This window comes from Bos javanicus, chromosome 13, assembly GCF_032452875.1.
Source record: "Bos javanicus breed banteng chromosome 13, ARS-OSU_banteng_1.0, whole genome shotgun sequence".
NCBI classification, from domain to species: domain Eukaryota; kingdom Metazoa; phylum Chordata; class Mammalia; order Artiodactyla; family Bovidae; genus Bos; species Bos javanicus.
This window is the reverse complement of record NC_083880.1, coordinates 11,054,066-11,070,212: the sequence shown is the minus strand read 5'-3', so window position 1 is coordinate 11,070,212 and position 16,147 is coordinate 11,054,066. Positions and strand designations below refer to the sequence as shown.

At 40.6% G+C, this 16,147-nt stretch overlaps 1 protein-coding gene across 1 annotated transcript in view; it reads right to left on the bottom strand.

Moving 5' to 3' along the window:
* Nucleotides 1-1,589: 1,589 nt before the first annotated feature.
* The window catches only part of LOC133258936 (ankyrin repeat domain-containing protein 26-like), a 96,763-nt gene continuing 82,205 nt past the window's right edge, over nt 1,590-16,147 (bottom strand). Inside the window, exons 32-35 of the mRNA XM_061435676.1 lie at nt 12,070-12,152; nt 11,276-11,335; nt 7,728-7,773; nt 1,590-2,033 (exon numbers count right to left, since the gene is read on the bottom strand). Coding sequence (XP_061291660.1) covers nt 12,093-12,152 — 60 coding nt within the window. The 3' untranslated portion in view covers nt 1,590-2,033; nt 7,728-7,773; nt 11,276-11,335; nt 12,070-12,092. The remainder of the gene's footprint in view (nt 2,034-7,727; nt 7,774-11,275; nt 11,336-12,069; nt 12,153-16,147) is intronic.

Below are 16,147 nucleotides of genomic sequence, written 5' to 3'. Positions count from 1 at the left end.
GAGATTCCCTGACCTCTCCAGCTGGCATTCTCCAAACTGGGTTGTGGCGGGGGTGGGGAGGCATTTGTGTGCATTGAAATGTGAGTGATTCTCAGTGGAGACGGAATCCCAGTTGAAAAACATTTGGGAAAAGCTTCCTTTTATTTCCTCCCTTAGAGATTTGCCACCAAACAGAATATTAAAGGCTAAAGAAAGCTGTTTAACTTTCTTTAGTGCAGAATTCTGAAATCAGTTTGCTCCCCCACCCCAATCTTTTCTCCCAAAGAACACATAGTTATATAGAAAGAGACTTTAAATCATCTGCTCTGATCCCCAGAGCGCCAAACTGAGTCTCCTGTGAGTTCATACATGGTCTGACCTGTTCATGACAGCTACAGGCCTCTCTAGTTTCCAGGGGACCTGAGATTGGTTGGTTTTCAAGGGCTGTTAACCTGCTAGGGCAGTGTTACCCTCTGCCCCAGCCTTCCTACTGATGTTACCCATTTTTAGATGGACGTTCTGGTACAACAGGAAGGTTTCTGTGCTACTGATGTGGGGGCAGCACCCACTGCAGCCGTGAACTTGAAGCCTTATGATCAGCTCTCAAATAACGCCCAGTGGAGGGTCAGTTTGGTGCCTGCCTAGCTGTCTTTCTGGGCCCCACAGTCCATGACGAGGTGGGACTAGTCAAGAAAGGACTATAATTAGATGCAGAGTACAATTAAAACCAAACATATATGAGTGGAATGTGTGCATCATATGACTGTCTTTATTACATCCAGAGCCACGTGGATTATAATCATCTGGTTTGAATTGTCCATCTTTTCAGTGCCAAGCACAAAGAGTTCGCTTATACACAGTTCAAGTACCACCGCTGGGGAGAGACGTCCCTGACGCTGTTCACTACGTGGGAAGGAGGGCTGGGTCACCTGACTTGGGTCACGTTTTGGAACTTCGCAGGCATTTGATCTAAGACACCACCACTGGCAATACACAAGAGCAAGTCCCTGCTGTCCTTTCCTCCAGGAAGACCCAGGACTTCAAGTTAGAAATCAGTCAATACGTGATGCACCAGTGCTGAACATTTTGATTAGCATGGAGATCCAATCAGACTCTCCACTCTGACAGCAGCTCAGAACTCAAACAAATCCGTCATACCTGCTGGGAACAAGGTTGAAGAGTGAGCTGGCGGAGCATCTCTGTTCTTGGAACACAGGAACTGTGAAGCATTCTGCCTGTACCTTCACTCTGCACACTGTCTTCACTCTACACGGAACAAGACAGCTGATGAGAACCAGAGGCCAACCACATGGATGACTGGTCCAGCCTCAAATGGAACTGGATTGGCCCTTGGGAAGCCTCTGCTTTCACCTGTGAAGCTGCAAAATAACCAATGCATTTTTATAAGCCTCTCATTGGAGGAGGAAATGGCACCCCACTCCAGTACTCTTGCCTAGAGAATCCCAAGGACAGAGGAGCCTGGTGGGCTGCCGTCTATGGGGTCACACAGAGTCGGACACGACTGAGAGACTTCACTTTCACTTTCCACTTTCATGCATTGGAGAAGGAAATGGCAAGCCACTCCAGTGTTCTTGCCTGGAGAATCCCCAGGACGGGGGAGCCTGGTGGGCTGACGTCTACGGGGTCGCACAGAGTCGGACATGACTGAAGTGATTTAGCAGCAGCAGCAGCAGTCCAAAAACTGAACTCAAAACAGCTGGAAGAAACAAGATGAGGCATCAAAACTAGTTTTTGATCTTAAAACCACCAGAAATTTCTTGGGAAATCACCCTCCCAAACTCCCTTTTATGGGAAGACAATGGGAGCAGAAATCAAACGTTTTACCTACAGGTGAAGGGGGAGAGCTCTCAGCACTTCAGGTCATGGGTTCTAGATGTTAAGGTTCAGAGAAACCTGCAAGAGAAGTGCCAGGGAATAACCACCACACAGCAAGTCTGTGAGCAGGGTACTCTACATGCTCAGTGAAACCTCCTGGACAAATTCGGCTTAAATATTTTCTTTTTAATGCTTTGTACGAAGGCTGGTAAGAAGAGCTGGGTGAGGAAAACAAAGTAACGAGATTAAAATTTCTTCCATGTAATGAGATAGGCAAAATACAACCTCAAATAATAATATGTCTAAGCGTAAGTCTTAAGGAATACAGCTTTCTTTATTAAACAAGAAGTAACTTTTAATTACACGAATCTTCCTCCTTTGGTTTCAAATCATTCTGATCCTCTTCTTAAGATGATCATTGTCTATGCCCTTCATGTGTCTTATGATCATAATTTTAACGCTTTAAAGCAGCTGGATGATATAAATATGGATCTGTGAAAAGCATACAATAAATATGTCATGTCAAGCTTTCCTACCATTTACCAACTTATTAAATTAAAAAAAAATATGGTACAATTGATGCAAGAACACTGAAAAAACAAGGAGATGATGTTGCTGAATTAGGAACTTCTGGCTTCTCATCCTTTATAACTTCTCTGAAGGTTGTTAACAAGATTATTCTTTTAATCCCTTTGCCACTCTGCCATCTTTACTGTAGGTTTATGGCTGTTCATAACATCCTTGCTTAACAACTATTCTAGGAAGCGAATTCTGTTCATTCATCTCAAATATCCTGTTCGTTCCCCATCAATCAGGGCCTAGGCCATGTCCCAGCCCTCCCGAGCTAGTCTTCTCTCCCGACCACACTAGCTTACTTCCACACAACTTGCTCCTAAATTCCTGCCACACTCTCTTTGGTATCACTGAAAATTCAAAACTTACCACCTGACATTGTCATTCATATATAAATATATATTTTATATATTAATATAAACATATAATATGTAAAATATAGTATGTAAGATATATGTAAAATATAGAGAAATTATAAAGAGTCCTTGAAATAAAGAATTCCACTGAATTGGTTCCAGATGACTTGGTGTGTTTTTTCTTGTCCTCTACTTGTATGACAGTCATCTGAAATTCAACTATTATTAGAACTGCAGGAAAGAGAGGACTAGGATCTTGCCTCCTGGAGCTCCCGTGTCAGTACTTTCATCCACCTTCCCTGGTCTCATGCCCCCTTGAGCTCTCCTTTCTCTCTTTCTCTCTCTTTCATGACGCACTTTTTTATTCTTTTTATAGGTTTTTCTCCAATATTTTCTCTTCACCTTTTTTTTTTTGAAGTATCTTTTATCACTTCCATTCTTTACTGTTTAATCTTTCTCAGAAGCACAAGTACACACACACACAGACACACACACAAGTTCCCATACAAGCTCTGTGTTCAGGTGCTGTTTGACGGGGCTGTCTCTGTGTTTGACTCACATTTCCATATTCCACAATGTTACCACATGCCAGGAGAGGCAACCCTTTTCCTGTCTGCTTCTCATTTTGATCCACGTCACACTAAAATGAAGCAAAAGCAAGGGTCCCAGACAGACCACTGAATGCTTTAAGATGCTGGCCTTTTAGAATTACATTTCACGTTTTCCAAAGCATCAGAGCTCTGGCCAGTCATTTGGCGCCTTCTGCAGGACACAAAGAGCCAGAGGCTGGGAAAATCAGATCTGATCTAATGAATCTGATTGAATCTGATTTAATTCAAGGCGGCCACCACATACCTAGAACCACTCTGAATAAACCATTTCCTGCTGTCAAAATAACTGTACTAACCAAAGCAATCTACTGATCCAGTGCAATTTGTATCAAATTACCAATGATGTTTTTCACAGAACTAGAACAAAAATTTTTACAGTGTGCATGGAAATAGAAAAGACACTGAATAGTCAAAGCAATCTTAAGAAAGAAGAGCACGAGCTGACAGTATCAGGCTCCCTGACTTCAGACTACACCACAAGCTACAGTAATCAAAACCCTGGTGCTGGCACAAAAAGAGAAATATACTGCACAGATCAACGGGACAGGATAGGAAGTCCAGAGAAACCCACGCACCTGTGGTCAATTAATCTAGGACAAAGGAGGCAAGACTATGCAATGGAGAAAAGACAGCCTCCTCAATAAGCAGTGCTGAGAAAACTGGACAGCTACATGTATAAGAATGAAATCAGAACACTCCCTAACACCATCCACAAAAATAAACTCAAAATGGATTAAAGACCTAAACATAAGGACAGGCATTATACAACTCTTAGAGGAGAACACAGGCACAACACTCTGCCACAAATCACATTAATGTATCTTTTTTGACCCACCCCTTAGAGTAATGAAACTAAAATCAAAAGTAAGCAAATGGGACCTAATTAAACTTAAAAGCCTTTGCACAGCACAAGAGATCATAAACAAGACAGAAGAAAACCCACAGAATGGGGGACAATATTTGCAAAGGAGGCAACTGACAGATTAATCTCCAAAACATTCAAACAGCTCAAAGAGCTCAATATCAAAAAACAAACAACCCAATCAAAAAATTAGTGTAAGATCTAAATAGACATTTCTCTAAAGAACACTTACAGATGACTAAAAACACATGAAACGATGCTCAGAAAGGATGCTCAACATCCCTAATTATTAGAGAAGTGCAGAAATACTACAATGGGGTATCATTTCACACCGGTCAGAATAGGCGGCATAAAAAAATCTACAAACAATACATGCTGCAGAGGGTGTGGAGAAAAGGGAGCTCTCCTACAGTGTTCACAGGAATGTAACTAGGTACACCCACTGTGGAAAACAGTATGGAGGTTTCTTGAAAAACTAAATATAGAGTTGCCATATGAGTCAGCAATCCCACTCCTGGTCAATTATCCAGAGGAAACCATAATTTAAAAAGATGTATGCACCCCAATGTTCACTGCAGCAATATTTACAATAGCCAATACATGGAAGCAACCAAAATATCCATCAACAGATGAATGGATAAAGAAGATGTGGTACACACACACATACACACGATGGAGTATTACTCCGTGATAAAAAGAACGAAATAATGCCATTTGCAGCAACATGGATGCACCTAGAAATTTTCATACTAAATGAGGTAACTCAGAGAGAGAAAAACAAACACCATAAGATATCACTTAATGGTGGAATCTAATAAAAATAAGCTTATTTACAAAATAGGAACCAACTCCCAGATCTCAAAATCAAACTTACAGTTACCAAAGGGGAAACATGGGGGAGGGATAAATTAGGAGATTGGAATTAATATATATATACTACTATGCATAAAATAGAAATAGATAACTAATGAGGACCACCAATATATTACAGGGAATTTACTCAATAACCCATATGGGAAAAGAATCTGAAAAGAAGGGATATACATGTGTGGATCACATATATCAGTTATATATATATGATTATATATAATCATATATAATCAGTTATATATATATATGATTCACTTTGCTGTATACCTGAAACTAGCACAACACTATAAGTCATACATACTCCAATAAAAATTTTTTAACAATTATTTCCTGCTGGGACAAGGCTTCATATCCCTTCAGAACAAATCTCTCCAACTCCCAATAAATATCTCAGAAGCTAAGGGGTCTTTCCAATGACTTCCTTCCATTTTCTTTGCAGTTTCATAAAGTACCTTTATTCAGTCCAAAGAGTCATGAGTGTTGAGGGGCCCAGTGGCAACCAGTAACAACCAACGTGAGAGAAGAAGCCACATTTTGTTTGTTTTTTTCCCATCTCTAGCATCCAGTGCAGAGACTGGACTCTGGAATTGGTTGGTTTTGGGTGTGCGGCTTTTGAAGGGCATGATGTGTATTTAATATATGAGGTGGAGGAATATGACACACAGATTATTTTAAGAAGAGAGGTTTTTCTAGATGTTCCAGCCTAGGTGGGTTATGAATGCAAAACTCCTAACTCGGAACCCTCTCTCCGCCTCTTAAATCTATTAAAAATAAAGGAGGACACACTAAAAAGAAAAACCGATGGAAATGGAATAGGACCCTGTGAGGATCTGCCCACAGACCCTGCCTTTTGTTTGTAGAAAAGCTTTAGCCTCTGAGGCTTTGACCCAAGAGCAAATGAAATCAGAGAAGTGAGAAAATGTTGCAACAAAAACATTTGAGCAAGACAAAATAACTATAGTTAAAACTTCAAAGTCAAGGACCTTTAATTCCTCCTCAAGGGCTGTAGATAACATTCTGAGCCATATCCTTGAATTCTTCTGCAGATACTGAAACACCCCACCAGCTGGAAGAAGTTAACTGCATGTTGACTAAACCTATGTACACCCCAGACCAGTTGAAACCTGATGGTCGATGATACTGACTCCTAAAGTCACCCAGTTACCTCACCACCAATCAGCCCAAAAGGATGTACACAAGCTATCATGCATCTCACACTCTCACCCCTAACTCTGCCATCAAAAGCCCTTCCCTGAATTTGGGGGAGAATGGATACATGTGTGTGTCTGGGCTGCACAGTCCATGGGGTCGCGAAGAGTCGGACACGACTGAGCAACTTCACTTTCACTTTTCACTTTCATTCATTGGAGAAGGAAATGGCAACCCACTCCAGTGTTCTTGCCTGGAGAATCCCAGGGACGGGGAGCCTGGTGGGCTGCCGTCTATGGGGTTGCACAGAGTCGGACACGACTGAAGCGACTTAGTAGCAGCAGCAGCCTGTGTGTGGCGGAGTCACTCGCTGTGCTCCTGAAACTATCACCACATTGTTCGCTGGCTGTACTCCAATATAAAATAAGTATTTTTAAAAAATTGTTTTCATCCTTAGGAAACCTAAGCCACATATATTTCTTTATTCTAGTTTACCAAAAGGTGCGTTCATTTTTTCCCAAGTATTCTAACTATTGGGAAATGTTTAAAATTTTGTTAATTCTCTCATACACTAGCCTGTCCTCCTTGTTTAATACAAATATATGTCCTCCAGTTTAATACAAAACTTGGAGACATATATTTCTATACTGCTATCTCTGTATCTACTCCTGTGTGTGTGTTTTTGTGTGTCTATATCTAGCTATTTCTCCCTACTGGAAATACGCTGTGTAGTATTTTGTAGCTTGCCTTGCTTAACAAAAAATCACTGACATTAAAAAAAAACAAAAACAAAAAAACACCAACAACAATAAAACCCTTCCCTGGAAGCCATCAGAGACTTTGGGTCTTTTGAGAAGGAACCCTCTGTTCTTCTTGCCTGGCCCCACATTGGGCACCTTGCAAGAAACACCAGTTTCCTTCATCACGACCTGGTGTCAGGAGATTGGTTTGACTGTGTATTGGGCAAGTGGACCCAAGTCTGGCTGGGTAACAAAATCAATAACCAACTCCTGCAGGAGGACAGGAAGGCATAAATAGATTGTGGTATAGGTTCTCCATAAAACCTAGCCTAGAATTGGAGAAATACTAGACAATTTCAATATTCTCCTTAAAATTGATAGCTTAAATATCTGCCCAGTGTGATGGTTAATTAATCTGTCGACTTGGCTAGAATATGATCCCAGCCGTTTGGTCAAACCTCAGTTTAGATGTTTCTGTGAAGGTATATTTTAGATGTGATTAGTATTTAAATCAATAACTTTGACCTTTTGAGATTTTTTTTAAAGCTATGCAACATGATGAATAAATGAGGAAGAAGGATATTTTTCATTATGACTGCTCATGCGTTCACATTTTTCATTAGCTATGTATAAGAAAAATCATTTAACATAGCATCTGTTATCCAAACAATGGCAAAAGATGCCATTTACTGTTTTCAGTGTATTTCAGAAATCAATGAATAAATTTAATTCATAAGTTTTGGCAACATACCTTTTGTTAGTTCTCTAGTTATACTCCTGGCCAATTCCTGCTGCGTCTGAAATAAGTCAAATATTATTTATGTTTAAGTTAAGCAAGAGATATTGTCATAGGAATGACACAGAACTAACTAAATGTGACATTTAAATAATACTTTTAGAGACTAGACCTAACTTGAAGATTACTTAAGTAGAAAAATAATCACATAAATAAAAGAAAATGAATTCCCACTTATTCTGCTTTTAGATAACAGAGAACATATATATGGAATGCTATTTAATCTGATAAAATGTACAATAAATACCAGTCTATCGAGAACACACAATTTCAAAGAATTAGGGAATCATGCATAGTCCTAGAAATGACCCACGAGATTACTATCTTCTCCCGTAAAAGCTCCTGCCCTAAATACATACTTCCGAGACCTTTATTTTGATTTCTAGGTGAGGATCGAGTTCGAATGGAGGAAGTGGTTTGAAATCAAACTGTTAATAAGGAGAACGCATCTGTGATTTTCTTTAAACTTTTCCATTTAACGAAAACACAGAAAGGTGAGAAAATTATACACAAGAAAACAAGATACCAGCAAGTTTTAATTCTAAAGATGTTTAGTGAGAAGGATTCTCTCGTAACTGTTAGTTTCCAAACTATGTCCCATAAAAGTGGAAGGCCCCACAGGGGTCACTGCAGAGTTGAAGAACAGAGAAATCACAGCTGCAGGCTCTCTGGTCGCTCCTTTAGCTAAAGGGCTCTATACTTGTCCCTATTTTATATAATATGGTTCTGTGGAAAAGTGTTTTGGTTTTTTTTGAAAGAAAGGTTGTTTTCTTTGGGGGGAAAAAAAACTTTTTGTAAGGTATGAGACTCATTGATTTAGTCAAATTTCCTAATTCTACAAAAGAAGTAACAAAGCCAATGGCCTTCTTACTGAGTCCTATGCCAGCTACTTCCTCAGATTAAGAAAAATACATAGATTTTTAACTATAACATAGAGAAAATGATATGTAAAACCTTGTTCGTAGTTCAATAACGCTTGTGGCATGACATGATGTAGTAGCTTTCTAACTAAATCATATGCTTTAAAGGCATGAATAAGAATAATTAATATCGAACTCCTATTTGGAGAAGATATATTTAATTTATAAAGCATGAATTTTTTTAAATACAGGAAAGGGAACTTGAAGGAGAAAATCTTTATTTGAATCAAGCAGGCCAAAACTGAAGAGATTCGTCCTTAAAAGAATGTTTGCTTCCTCCAGATAAAACCTGGTTTATTAAAATGAGTCAACAAATGAATTATCTACATTTTGGGTTATTTAGGACAAAATTGAAAACACACAACAGATCTCTCTTTACTGTCTAGCATACTTCTATCCAAAGCTCTCATCATTAGCTGGTATATACAAAAAGCATGAGTGTAATCTCAATTATAATCTAAATCTGGTCAGAAATTACAGTTGAACTTCATTTCCTCAGCCTGAAGTTTCAAGGGGAGGACTTATACTCCTACCCTCCTGTATGAGAAGAGAGGAGATTTATCTAACGGGTGAGTCTGGGAGAAGGAACGAAGAAGTGCTTGCTTGGTTCCAAATCTCTTCTTTGAAAAGATGGATGTGCCCCCAGCACCATGAACGTGGGTCTGCAGTAGGCAGCCTGCCCCTGGGACAGGGGTCAAGCATTTGCTTCCTCCCCTTAGGCCAGCGTGGGGAAGTGTCTGACTTGGGATGAAGTGTTCAGAGGCCCGCTGTGACCGCATAGCTAAAGCACGTCCTCCAGTTTCACGGCTCTCAAGTACTAAGACCCAACATAGCCACAGTGCTATCGAAGTAACCTTAGACTGCTCTTCTATGATGGCAAGAGGTCAAATGAGAAAACTGGTTGAGACTGCATTTAACAAGGGCTACTTTTATCTGCACCATAAACATCATGAAAACACTATCAAGACGATACACCTGTGTGCACTGACAGAAATGGATATTTTAATCACAATGACTACACAATGAAATCTAGTTAAAATTTAAAGACTCCCCATCATTGCTATCTCAGTCATCATTCATCCAGGTGATGTCAAGACAGAGACAAAAGTGAGCTTCATTTACAATTTTTAAATATTTGATTTATCTACAAATTTAGAAACATTCTACAACTGCTCAGCAAGATATTGTTTAGAAATTTAAATTTAAAAAAAAAGAGAGAAAGAAAACAAACACCACCAAAACTTAACGGATGGAGCAAAAGAAGTTCTCAGAGGAAAGTTTATAACAATAAATGTGTACATTAAGAAAAAAGAATGCGCTCAGATAAGCAACCTAATAAGGAACCAGAAAAATAACATACCAAGCCCAAAATTAATATAAGGAAGGCAAAGGACAGAATGGAAATAAATGAAATAGAAACAAAAAAATAATATCAATGAAACTAATAAGCTCTGTTTTTTTAAAAATATAAACAAATCTTTACTTAGACTCAAGAAAAAGAAAGGACTGAAATAAAATTGTAAATGAAGGAGAAGACATTACAAATGATAAGATACAAGAACAGAGGATCATTACAGACTTCAATGAACAATTATATACCAAAAAATCTGATTGCAGATATGGACAAATTATTATTTGTCCTCAAATATCCAAAAGTTCCTCAAATACCTAAAAAACTCTTTCGTATCATAGGCTTGAAACACTATGTAAGGTTATTATTATGTGACTTAGGTCTCTTTTACATTTCTTTCACATTAGAACATTTCTAACCCCTTTCCCATGTCATTGAGTAGCTACAAAATACTGGGCACAGAGTCCTGAAGGACTTGTCACACTCTGAACATGTTGCAAAGCCATTTCTTAAACTGTGGAATCCCGTGGCCAGCTATGATTTCCAGAGGCGTATCGTTTGATATTGTGGACACTCTGCATTGTCTCATTTGGTGAAACTGGTGCATATAACATCTGTGCCCACACTACCCTCCTCCTCTCCTGGATCCACTTAGAACCCCAAGCTATAGCTGTCCTCTCTAGGAGGTCCCTAACAGTTTTCCAAGGAGAGCTGAAAAGGAGACCAGTGTTTCCACAGTCCAGAGAAACAGAAGCCTAGGGCTGTGTAGGCGCTCTGCTGGGAAAGAACAAAAGTTGATTGTCTCAGCAAAACAGCCAACAGTATCTGTTCTGGAAGAGGAAGCTCCTATCACAAACACATGTAGAGGACTTGCCGAGGTTCAGCAGCAGAGCCGCCGCATCTCTTCTTGGAAGGCAGCAGCAGGCTGGGGTGCTCAGGAGGATTTGCAGGTGAACCCAAGTCGCTCCTCTCCTTGTACTTACACGCAGCCTGCATCAGCAGGTTAGAAACAATAATATGGATGACGCGCCCGCAGCTCGGAGCACCTGGGGGCCAGCACCTTGCTCTGGATGCTAGAGCTCCTGGGCATGACGACTGATGAGCTGGCCAGGGGGCCTCTTCTACACACCAGCCCAGCCGCACTGGCAGCTCGTCCTGGCCACATCTTGCATGGCTGCTTCAAGCTTCTGAACTTCAAGGCAAGAACTCATGCCTTCTGAGTTCCCACTCACCCGGGCTACTTTCAGGGTCCAGTTTCCTCGCAGTAATCCAGGGGAGCCTGATAGGAACCCCTGGAGGAATCAGAAATGAAAACCTCTAAGATACTCCTTTCGATGAGCTAAGAGAGCAGCTCAAATGCAAACATGCACGTGCTTCAGTCTGGATGAACACACGCTGGCTGGCTGTCAGCTTTGAGCCAGGCTGGGTGCTCGGCACTGGGGTACATGGAGAATATTCCAGACTACTCCAGACTGGAGTATCCCACTCCTCCGAAAGCTGTCAGTCTGGGCACAGGTGTGTTCTAACCATCCCTGATCTTTTTTTTCTTTTTTTTTCAAGTACTTTCAGAATGGATTCCAACTTAAATTTTTCTTCTATAGCTTATATTCTATTGCTACTGCCTTACACTATAAACAGATATCAAATCATACTAATAAAATACCATTAGCATCTTTGAAGCCCTTTCAGGTGGCAGAGTGGTAAAGAATCTGCCTGCCAATGCAGGAGATGCAGGAGAGCCCATGAAGATGCCCTGGAGGAGGGAATGGCAACCCACTCCAGTATTATTGCCTGGTAAATCCCATGGACAGAGGAACCTGGCAGGCCAGTGTCCATGGGGTCGCAGAGAATGGGACAAACTTAGCAACTGAGCATGCACACAAGTATCTTTGGCATAGGACATTACAACACTTCACAACACTGGCACAAATAGTAAATTAATCTGTAAATTGATTCCAAATTCACAGGTGGATAGTAGTAGGCAGGTGTTTAGAGTCAAGAGATATCAGAAAAAATTCTGACTTACCATTAATAACTTGCATTATGATCTCAGGCAAGCCCCTCCACCTCTCTAGAGCCCTGTGTCCTCTCTGTATGCAGCACTGGCAGCTGAAAGTAAAATGATCCTTGATATTTGAAACTCTGGGAGAGGTGACTTTTATTCATCCTAATCGTAGCAGAAGCATTATTGATGTGTAGACACCAGGGGTCTGGATGCTGTTTCTCCTGTACAGCAAAGTTTCACAGGAATAGATTTGCCTGCCCCAAATGCCAGGGGAGGTCACTTACACTGGTCTCTTTCACCCTTCCCTTCTGGACAGTCTACGCATGTCGGTCACTGACAGTGAGCCTGACTACTCAGCAAGTTGGCTGTGCTCAGAAGGAAACAGCTGGGGCCCATCCACGAGGACAGGTAGGGTAAGTCCAGGTTGCTGAACTCCTGGCCATCTGCACACCTGAACTTCCAGGTGGTCTTGGAGAGCAACCTTCGGCTGGTTATAAAGCCATGGTCCTTTCTTTAGTAAACTATGCCCTGTGCGTGCTAAGTGAACTAAAATTATTCACTGTGTATCTGACTTACAGATCGACTCCTTTAAGTTCTAGGGAACCAATCACTCTGTCGTTCAGTTGCTGTTTAGTTGCTAAAGTTGTGTCGGAATTTTTTGTGACCCTGAATCCCAACTAACTTCTAAACGTTTTAAGGGCTCAGCCTCAAAGGAAATACCTCACAATGAAGAATAAAAATATCAAGCTCCATAGTAGGAGTAATTATTTTTTAAACTGTATGTCTGAATGCACTTAAAAAAAAAAGTATCCTCAAAAGTTTTCCAAAAAACGACACAAAAGCATAAGTGAAGTCAACTTAGCCAGAAATAACTATTAATTTGGGCACCTCTGAGGTGAGCTGAAACAGGTTTAGTATTCTCTTGGTTTCTAAAAGTCAGTGTCTTTAATTAAAAATAAAGCTGAAGTTAGATGACTGGTGTTTTGACATCTACCCAAGTTTTATTTCCGGTACAGCTATCCAGACTAAAACACCACTCATGGCAAAACTTGCCCATTTTTATGTGAATGTTTGCTTGTACTCAGCTCTCTTAGCTCCACACCATCATGTCCTGTTCTAAGTAATCTTGTCCCACGGTACGTGGAAGTACACAAATGTGTTCATTTCCCCGGCTGTAAGTCCTTTCCAAATGTCTGGCAGAGAACCTGGATGAAGTGTGAAGGCCCCAGACAGTAGCCATCGGACAAGGACCACATGCTAACACCCACCACTATCTCCAGGGTTACATGATCAGTAAGGTTTGAGTGGGCCACCCCAGGCTCGAAAGATTCCAATTGCTTTTCTTTGACCTTGGACTTGGGTTCAGTGATGTTGTGCATAAGGCGAAGAGTCTGAAAACAGGTGACCTGGTTCCAAATACTAACTCTATCATTTCTTGCTGTGTCATCACAGGCAAACCATTTAAATCCTCTGAGCCCCAGTTTCTTCTTTCTACCTACCTACCTATCCATCCATCCATCTTCTACCTTCATCTATCACAGCAGGTTGTGGTATACAGGAAAAGAGGGAGGCACTTTGAGAACTGCAAATGCGCAAATTAATAGCAATCGTTCAGATGATGATAGATGGACAAGGGCTTAGGGCCTAGGCCTAAACTTGGGCTTTCTATTGTCTGAGGGTTTCTGCGATTTGAGGCAAGAGTGAGGCAGGGAGCATGGGCCAGGGGATGATGACTCCCTGGATAGTTCCATGAGGTGGTCCCGGGGTCAAGTCAACATGATTGTCATTAAGTGTGAAAGAAATGAGTGCCACACGTGGGAGGAGGAGAGCAGTGGTAACGTGGGACATTAAGCTGGGAGCTGAGGACCTGTTAGCCCTGGATCCTGCACTAGAGGGAGGGCAGGGGGAGGAAGTGCGGAAAGAGCCTGAACCAGACCAAATGGAGCCATTTCTGGACCCCTGTTTTTTCATTTTTATTATGTGTTGTTGGATACAGAGACTTCCAATTTCCTGCTTGGTTACCCCTTAAAATAATTCTTTAAACTATATCTCTTTTCTAATTATTCATTTGTGCATATTTCAAAATGCATATTAATACTATCTTTTAACAACAAAAAACCCCACTATATGACATTTCATACCTGTTTAAGTTAACATCTAAAACATTTCTTCATCAATCTAAATAGTTGCAAAGGATATAATCTCCGGTGAAACAGAAATAGGAAACATTTAAAAGTAAAATCCTAATATGACTTCTTTACTGTTTCCAGGACAATCCAATGCCACAGCAATTTGAGATCCACCTTAATTCATTTTAATATACACCTACAAGCTCATCTTTGGTAGGCAAAAGTTATTTCATTTACTCCTTAGTTGTATTTCCACTCTACTTTTCTCACATAATTTTATATTAATGTGATACATTTTATGCCTAAAATCCTTTCATTGATCACTTATACTTATCCACAGCAAAAGTGTGTATATAACTTGAATTTAATTTTGTACATTTTAATTTGAAGGTAATGTTTAAATTCTGTGGCCAAGTAGCTCTAGATATTAAAGAAATAATTCTAGACTGAACTATCATGATAGGTACTATTAATATGTGATTTATCACAACAGGATTTCATAAATAATTATTACATATAAAAAGTACAATGTTATTGGAAAAACCAGTTTGCATCAGACTTGCTAAATTAAGATGCATCTATTCCCTAAAATAGATAGCAATCCTCACCAACATTAATCTCACTTTACAATTATTGTTGTTACAGTTATTGTACAAACTATGCAACATTTTTCATGAAAATGAAAGGAACTTTAGCATAGTAATGTCCATTACAGAGCTCCCTCTGATAGGGTGATCTATCATCAAAATGATTTTTAATGATCTAACTTTTGACAGAGCTCAACTCGGTCTTCTCTCAAATTTCATGAAAGCAAAGTATTAGAAATCATCTGAGTTGGAAAAAGATTTAATACTAAATCGACAGACTTTCACTTTCTCAAAAAACACTACTTTGTCTGGCACTCAAAAGATTTGTGGGTCCTGGAGAAACTCATCATAGTAAGCAGAGGGAGAGAGGCAGGTCTCACCTTTATGGAGAGATCTTTGTAGGAAGCAAGCCCCTCTGCCCACCTGGGACCGCTCACTGCTGCTCAGCTCTCGGCAGAGTAACCTTTGGAAAGGGTGCACAGGCAGGCTGTGGATTGACAATTTTTTTTAAATCCACGTATTGATGTAACTTTAGCAAGCATTCACATACCACCAAGCATGTGGGGGTCCAATTGTGAAGGCTACCCCTTTGGACTGCTAAAGCACCGACCTGGGAGCTGAGTCTCAGCAGAACTGGCAACCCTGGACAGCGGGAGATTCCCCGATCTCTCCAGCTGGCATTCTCCAAACTGGGTTGGGGTGGGGGTTGGGGGGGGGCATTTGTGCATATTGAAATCTGAGTGATTCCCAGTGAAGATGGAATCACAGTTGAAAAACATTTGGGAAAAGCTCCCTTTTATTTCCCCCTCTTAGAGATTTGCAATCAAACCAGAATATTAAAGGCTAAAGAAAGCTGTTTAATTTTCTTTAGAGTAGAATTTTTGATCAGTTTGCTTCTCCACCCCAATCTTTTCTCTCAAAGAACACACAGATATATAGAGACTTTAAATCATCTGCTCTGATCCCCAGAGCGCCAGACTGAGTCTCCTGTGAGTTCATACATGGTCTGACCTGTTCATGACAGCTACAGGCCTCTCTAGTTTCCAGGGGACCTGAGATTGGTTGGTTTTCAAGGGCTGTTAACCTGCTAGGGCAGTGTTACCCTCTGCCCCAGCCTTCCTACTGATGTTACCCATTTTTAGATGGACGTTCTGGTACAACAGGAAGGTTTCTGTGCTACTGATGTGGGGGCAGCACCCACTGCAGCCATGAACTTGAAGCCTTATGATCAGCTCTCAAATAACGCCCAGTGGAGGGTCAGTTTGGTGCCTGCCTAGCTGTCTTTCTGGGCCCCACGGTCCATGACGATGTGGGACTAGCCAAGAAAGGACTATAATTAGATGCAGAGTACAATTAAAATCAAACATATATGAGTGGAATGTG